Source organism: Vanessa cardui, chromosome 18 (assembly GCF_905220365.1).
Source record: "Vanessa cardui chromosome 18, ilVanCard2.1, whole genome shotgun sequence".
NCBI classification, from domain to species: Eukaryota; Metazoa; Arthropoda; class Insecta; order Lepidoptera; family Nymphalidae; genus Vanessa; species Vanessa cardui.
This window is the reverse complement of record NC_061140.1, coordinates 10042607-10050948: the sequence shown is the minus strand read 5'-3', so window position 1 is coordinate 10050948 and position 8342 is coordinate 10042607. Positions and strand designations below refer to the sequence as shown.

The 8342-nt window shown below is 29.1% G+C and overlaps 1 protein-coding gene across 1 annotated transcript; it reads left to right on the top strand.

Moving 5' to 3' along the window:
* The first annotated feature begins 1108 nt into the window (after nucleotides 1-1108).
* LOC124537371 (putative phosphatidate phosphatase) lies at nucleotides 1109-6075 on the top strand. Its single transcript, XM_047114199.1, has 6 exons — nucleotides 1109-1218; nucleotides 1923-2074; nucleotides 3521-3712; nucleotides 4616-4783; nucleotides 5186-5362; nucleotides 5701-6075. The coding sequence occupies exons 1-6, from the start codon at nucleotides 1152-1154 to the stop codon at nucleotides 5800-5802; spliced, it is 858 nt and encodes a 285-aa protein (XP_046970155.1). The 5' UTR covers nucleotides 1109-1151; the 3' UTR covers nucleotides 5803-6075.
* Nucleotides 6076-8342: the final 2267 nt, after the last annotated feature.

Genomic DNA, 8342 nt, shown 5'->3' with positions numbered 1-8342 from the left:
TAATAATTTAAAAATAAATCGTTTTAAAATAATATTTTCTTATAGATATGGTATATATTAATGTTTATGTATTCTATTAAAGGTTACGCATGTTTGTGCGTCATATAAAACTCTATATTTCTATAATATACGCATATAAAATGTGACGTAAATATATTATTCAACAATTAGACTTTAAAATTTTTTTATATAATAATTTAACTTACTCAAAATTATTTTTGTCCTTTTTATGTATATAGTAATTATTAATATTTACACATCTGAGTCAAATTAATATTTATTTATTGAAAATAATTATCAACAACTTACTATACAATGAGAAAAGACAATCGGCTTACATAGTATTTTTTTAATCCATATCTATGCATCTATGTAAGAAAATTTATTCAGCTATTCATACTAAAGTCCTAACAATATATTATATAAATAACTTAAAAGCACTTGCCGTACAGATACAATATTATTATCCTTACTTATACCAAAGCTCAAGTGCTTAATAAACTTATAGGTACATTCTTGATATTTAGTGTAATGACTACTAAGTTTCTTCCCAGTTTCACGATAGAATATACATAAGTACATTCTGAACCGTAATGCTTTGGTAGCTTTACATTTATGAAAGTGACTGTTGAAAAGTGCTTGTAAAATTTGTAAATAAAGTATATTATTAATTTTAATTCTTGTTTTTAAGTAATTAGTATTACAAAATTGAAAAATGAAACGACGAGGTTTTGTTCGGAATTACATTTTTTGAATATTATAAACCAAGAAATCGGCGTTTAATATTCTGTTTACAAGCAAAGCACCAATGTTGCAATGTTTTTCGATACTATATACCTCGAGTTATATACAAAATAGCTTAGTACCTAAAAAACCGTCTAAAAAATAATATTTCGCTTTCATTCCATTGCTTCTCTGAACTAATTCATACATTCTCTAAACGCTATTGGATATGTAAATAAATAAATTAATTGAAGTAATTGAAAATAAAATCAATTAATTAATAAATAAACAATTTCCTATTTACATTAAGATAATCGTAAATAGAATCTTGGCTGAGATTTTCCTCTAATGTTATCGACACTAGTTACATATATATAGATCGAGTTATCGAAATAAATCATTCTAAGAGTTACACACTCGTAGTCAAGATGTCCCGCGAAGAGTCGCTACATATTATTAGGAAGTTTTTCGTGGACGTATTTTTAATATCAGGACGTGAGTTAATATTTTCATTATTAATCTTCGATATTTTTTTTCCTTTTCGAAAACAGTATAGGGATAATTTAATTAATGTATTTAATTAAGTGTGTGTTTAATTTGGAGGTGAATTTTAATTTATTTTATTACGAAATATGTTGAGTGAAAATTATTTTAGTTTTTATTTTGCATTTAAATATTATAATTAAATATTTAAAATGATATGGCTAATCTTTGTATGAGCTAGCTCAATTATAGTTCCGTGAGTGTAACATAAAATTAAATGTCAAGTGATTTAAAATAATTAGTTCATTAAATAATTATCAATATTAATATTATAATAATTATATACTTTATTATATACAGCGAATTTTCTTATATCTATTAGTTATATATATATATATTGGATTCAAATATTTTATAGAAAATAAAACATTGAAAAAATATAAAAAAGAAATAGTTTAAATAAATTTTATAAAATGAAAATAGTAATAAACTAAATATATACATGTTGCTCATTATTATTAGTCAAGATCAATTTCTATCATATTTCTATCAATAAATATATCAATACTTCCAAAGAATATACATAAGTTTGTATATTATAATTTTGTTTGAAAGTTTGATTTCCATTAATTTTCAATTAAACGTTCGTTCCGATTAAAACAATTTAAATAAAGCATGTTCTTATAAATAGTTATACGTGTCGACTTTTTTTCCAGTGGTATTAGGTATATATGCAACACAGACATATTGGGTGCCCTTTGAGAGAGGTTTCTTCTGCGGAGATGAGAGCTTGATGTTTCCATATCGGAATGACACCGTCACCACTCCAATGCTTAGGCTTTTCGGCCTCGGATTACCTGTCTTAGCTGTGAGTTATACATATTTTATTTTTTATTAATTTCATAAATTTATTATAGTCTACGAGTATGAGATTACTTTTTTTTATGGTATAGGTTGGCGGACGAGCATATGTGCCACCTGATGGTAAGTGGTCACCATCACCCATAGACAATGACGCTGTAAGGAATATTAACTATTCCTTACATTGTCAATGTGCCACCAGCCTTGGAAACTAAGATGTTATGTCCCTTGTGCCTGTAGTTACACTGGCTCACTCACTCTTCAAACCGGACCACAACAATACTGAGTACTGTCATTTGGCGGTAGAATAACTGGTGAGTGGGTGGTACCTACCCAGACGGGCTTGCACAAAGCCCTACCACCAAGAATATTACATTCTTATTGTCTTGTCATTGTGTGCTAAGTTTTCAATTATTATTGGAGTTAATACCGTTCAATATAATAGACTTCCTTCGCGTGTTTGACAAACATAGTACTTCCTGTCTTTAGGATATAATGGCAAACTATATAAGAGTTCGTATATATAGCGCACATAGCACTGACTGTACATAAACACAAGTGCATTCTCTATTGATGACAGAGTCTGATAGTAACTCTGATCACTATAAAGAGTTCAAAACGACCGGATATTGTCTATGAGTATAAAAATCTATAAAACACTCATTCCTTAAATTAACTGATTCGAAAATCGCTATGTCTAAGCACTGCACGTGTTTTAATATTTAATTATTATCCTTAAGTAATAAGAGATCATTACAATATTTTTTAAAGTATTTTATAATTTTTCTTTCTTTTTTGGCGTAGGTGTTGGTTGATATAATATGTAGAGTGATAGTTGATACAAGGATAAAAATAATAATAGATAAACAAAATAATGAATATTATAGTAAACCGCAAATACCACACACATTATTTAAAGCCCTTGAGGCTTTAGATATCTCATCTACTCTACATGAAATTAATTGCAGGATCATTAACATAGTTTATATAATTAATGAAATTATATATGATTATAGAAAGATATAAATCTACATACCGTACATTACAATAAAATACTTACAAACTTTATCTGTCAGCTTCGATCAATGTAAAAACTATTTTGTAATGAGTTTTAAGATTAATTAATAACAAAAATTATCCTTGGTCTTACTAAGTACCTAACATAATTACCTAACTTATATACTTTGTATACGTCATATTATTCAATAATATATTTTATACCAAACAATAATTAAAAGTCAACGCATATGAATTGTACAAGATGATTATAATTTTATTGCAACTTATATAATTTTAAATATCAACTACTATCAATACTATAAGTACATTTTTTTTAAATGATGTAATAATCAACTAAATATATAATATATTTAAACTAACTTTATGTATCTAATATAGGAATTATATGTTTTCTGGAAACTGTTGCAATTATTGTATTTATATTTGTTTTTAGTTCTTCGTTTGCGAATGGGTGCTGCTTCGAAAAGTGGCTGACGAAAAACGCATTCTAAGTCTGCACGTGCCAGCGTGGCTCCGAGGCTTCTACTGTCCACTGGCATCTTTCGGCTTCGGTACTTGTTTCATAGAACTGACCACCAACATCGCTAAGAACGTTATTGGCAGACCGAGACCTCATTTTTTTGACGTAAGTTGCATATCTATGTATACGCGGTACATATATCAAGTATATTAATAAAAAGCCGTTATTTTAATTTTACGTACTAACAGATACACCAATGTTATTATATGTAAAGATAAAAAACAATTGCATAATTTATTAATTCTCTGCCACGCTCAATGTAAAACAATATAAAAAGTACACGAATTAAACTCTTACTTAAAATGTCTGCTTCTTAATATTTAGTGGAATATATATTCAATTTGATGTCATTTTATTAACAATGCATAAAATTACCATCACAGACATCTTCAATATTTCATAGCGAATGTAAATGAAGCATCTGTTACGTTTATCAATGACTTAGGATATTAAATTGTTATCAGCTAACTGTCAAACTATTAATAATGCGGACATGTGAAACGGTGTGTTAGAATATTACGATAACATCTATTATGCATAATAAATTACAAGTAATTGATAATATATTTCTTGTCAGGTCAATGACCTCTGTAATGATTAATTTTAAACCAAGTTTGATTTTCTCGTAAAGCCAGAACTTGCAAATATGTTGACTGTTTTTGTTGACAACAATTTTATAAAGAAAAAGCAATTTTTTTTTTAAGCGGACTTGACATATTTGCTTCCACACTGAACTAAATAAAAAACTAATTTATAAAAAAAAAAACTTTTTATATTTTTGTCTCTTATTTACATTTTGTATTGTTTCTTAATTCCGGTATGTTTAACATTTGTCGTTCTATTTCAACTCATTTAAACAAAAACTTTAATAAATTATATACCTAAACCTCCCTTATGAAAATCCGTTCAGTAGTTATGGAGTTAATCGCGAACATACAGACAGAGAGACTCGGTCGACTTTGTTTTCTAATGTGTAGTGATGACAGAATTTAAATTGTTTATTTTCAGCTTTGCAAACCTTCAATAGACTGCACGTTACCAGAATGGCAGAAGCGTTACATCCAGCCGAACGAGTACGAATGTTTGGGCGAACAGACGGATAAGTTCATGGACATGCACATGTCTTTCCTCAGCGGACACTCTGCCTGGTCAGCATTCACCATGTTCTATTTAGCTGTGAGTATACTTCCTGGCCACAAATAAAAATACGAGGCGACAAACCTCTTTGTATATTTTAAGTCTATCATAGTTGTTGTAAAAAAATAATAAGCCTACATTGACTAAATTGGAATCAGATATTTTGTTTATAAATTTTAACTAGAATACATATTAAAAATAATTTATAAATTCTTTCACTTTAATAAAAAAATAATAATTGTCAATTGCTTTACTACAAAAAAGTCAAATGTCGTTTTTAGGATTAAGCAATGAGATCGTGATTTTATTGCATTGATAGAAGTTTTAATTGAGTGTATTTCACAAAGGCCAATAACGACACAACAATTGAACAATTATGCAAAAATATACGATACTCCTTATCAAAAAAAGTAGCAATAACCCAACTTTGTAATATTGCAGTTATATTTAGAGAAGAGGATGGTATGGCGTGGGACCCGTGTGCTGCGTCACTCTTTACAATTCGCGGCTGTCATGCTGAGCTGGTTCACAGCCCTCTCAAGAGTTTCTGACTACAAGCATCATTGGAGTGATGTACTGGCTGGCTACTTCCTCGGAATGACATTTGCCGTGCTTGTGGTAAGTTTTGACGTTTGACTACAAAATGGTCACATGATTTTTTTAAGAAATATTTTTTTCACGCTATAATAAAATAAATTATTATACTGCTTATCTAAAGAACAATCAATAAATTAACTTTAAAATATTCTAATCATAAAAAATAACAATTACATAACATTTGATTCTTTACATTTCTCATTTGTATTGAAAAAATACTTATTTTCATAGCTTTTTTGATACGATTAACATTAAAATGTTATGATTTTTACGATCGTATTATATAGGGTATTTTTGTGAGGTTTTCATACTGAATAGATTTATAAATCATTCTTAAATTATATTCATTTCTTTCACAGTGGACTTGGGGAACGGATATATTGGAACCTAAAAAGAAACATAGTCCTTTGCCCCTTCATGACACAAACATGCAACACATACAAATGGCTGCACCTGCGTGATCGTTGATATTTAAGGAAAATTTTACATTAGTTTGAAACACCGAGGATAGAATAATTGAGTTAAAGCTATATTCCGATAATATAGTTTGTCAAAATTAATATCGTGAGTGAATGGTTGAAACTTATATGAGTTGTAGCAAAAAGATAAATGTAGTTTTGTGTATACCAAATACGTAATAAAAGGATCTCATTTAAAAAAATTAAATAGCGCCAACGTAAAAACAATTAGCAAATACGCAAAATAGAAAAATGTTGCTTTAAAATTTTAAATCAATTTAATGTTTATTGAAAATCACATTAAAAAATAAATATATACATATGTTATATATTATTATTATATACCTGTCTCATATGTTTCTTTTCATAAGATTTTTATAAGATTAGAAGTGTGATCGAATTAATAATACATTAAATGATCTGATTGTATCAATATCGTGCTACCGTATTTAATTTTATAGTTAAGTAAATAATTAATTTTAAGATTTATTTATTGTAAACAGTTACCAATATTGTATTTGAAATGATAAGCCTCAATAAATACAATTTACATAATACGATTGTTTTATTTAAGATGACTCGTTGAAGTCTTTTATATAACATCATTTAAAAGATCATTGGGGGCGTGTATCGATACGATATAGCTAACTCACTGAAATTCCTGTTCTCCTTGTGCATAAGCCAGGCACAGCGGTCCAATGATAATCAATAATGTCCAATGATTATTATTTAGTATAATAAAACTATCAAGAACCTCTAAATGTTTATGTGTGCATTTTTCAGTGAAGCAACATAGTGAGGAATGTGTCAGATGAAAATTTATCTACCAAACCGCATGAATGTATATTTTAATTGATTTCGTTTACTATATAATATCATCATTATGATAAATACATACATTATTATACTTAATATTAATGATTCTTATTATATATTATTATTATTGTAAAAAAAATGTGTTTAATGATTTGATAAATTTAGATTGAAAGATTTAGGACACAGATGGAACAATCCAATTTAAGAAACTTCAAAACAACTCTCTATCGAGATTATTTAGTTTTGCTTATCATGAGTTAAAGTAGTATTTTATGTACTTGTTCCCTTTTGATACATTTATCTCAAGATCGGAAAGGTCTTACGAGTAAGTGATATTGTGGAAGTTTCTAAACATAATAAATTATGTAAAGAAGTTATAGGCTTTAATATGAAATTCGCAGGTTACTGAGGATACTAAATAAAGAGAGATAATAATTCACATTCTTCAACTCCTTGGATATCCTCCAAACGAAACCTGGCATTTGACAGGCTATGATTTGGCTAGACCAAAGAAAACTTATTTCCAAGCAGATTTCCGTCATATTTATTTTTAGTCTATAAACAACATAGAGTATATAAAGGCCATATTTGAAGGTAACTAAAGACACAAGGGATATAACGTCTTAGTTCCCAAGGTTGGTGTCGCATTGGTGTTGTAAGGAATTGTTGATATTTCTTACAGCGACATTGACTATGGGCCGTGATGACCACTTACAATCTAAGTAGGAAAGGTTAGACAACAACGATCGATTTTGTTGTTTTTCCAGTTGTAAGGGTGAATGAGAAACTGTACTGTGTAACTACAGGCAGAGAGAAATAACCTAACATAACATCTTAGTTACCAGGTTGGTGGAACATTGATGTAGTAAGGAGTAATATTTTCCACGGCCAGCATCAGGTTTAACCAATTGCTCGTCCTAAATTGGTCAGTATCGACATCATGAAAAAAAACATTGACTGTCATTTTCACAAATATATCATCGAGCTCCTATTATATTAATTCTGATATTAATAATATCTGTAACAAATAATGTGAATTTAAGACTGTATACAAATCAAGATCATGTCTCCCTGTATTGTGTTATAGTCGATTCAAAATTTTAAAATTTAACTGATACCATATCAGCAGTGAGCTGAGATGGCCCAGTGGTTAGAACGCGTGCATCTTAACCGATGATTGCGGGTTCAAATCCAGGCAAGCACCACTATATATATGTGCTTAATTTGTGTTTATAATTCATCTCGTGCTCGGCGGTGAAGGAAAACATCGTGAGGAAACCTGCATGTGTCTAATTTTATCGAAATTCTGCCACACGTGCATTCCACCAACCCGTATTGAAACAGCATGGTGGGATATGTTTCAAACCCTCATCTTAATGGTAGAGGAGGTCTTATCCCATTAGTGGGAAATTTACAGGCTGTTACTTTACTTTACTTTTTCTTTACATATCAGCAGCCGAGAGCTTGAATAATATAGGATATGCCTATGATTTCGAAATGCGAAGTGGTTTTCAGAACAGAATGAAATAGTGTTGTTTTACCACAAGAGCTGTCTGTAGTTCATACTATAGACTCTATATGTCCATATATCTCTATAGTATAGAGAATATATAAGCAAGTCTAAGATTTGTTCACTTTTACTCTTTCTTTGAATAGAATTGCGTATAGAATGCTGTATTTTAAGCATTTCTTAAACACACATCTTCCTTATTCCATAAATGATATCC

Coding starts and splice junctions, on each gene's coding strand:
- LOC124537371 (XM_047114199.1), top strand. CDS start 1,152: ATGTCCCGCGAAGAGTCGCTACATATTATTAGGAAGTTTTTCGTGGAC. Junction 3,713..4,615: donor CGAGACCTCATTTTTTTGAC/GTAAGTTGCATA, acceptor GTTTATTTTCAG/CTTTGCAAACCTTCAATAGA. Junction 5,363..5,700: donor TGACATTTGCCGTGCTTGTG/GTAAGTTTTGAC, acceptor TTTCTTTCACAG/TGGACTTGGGGAACGGATAT.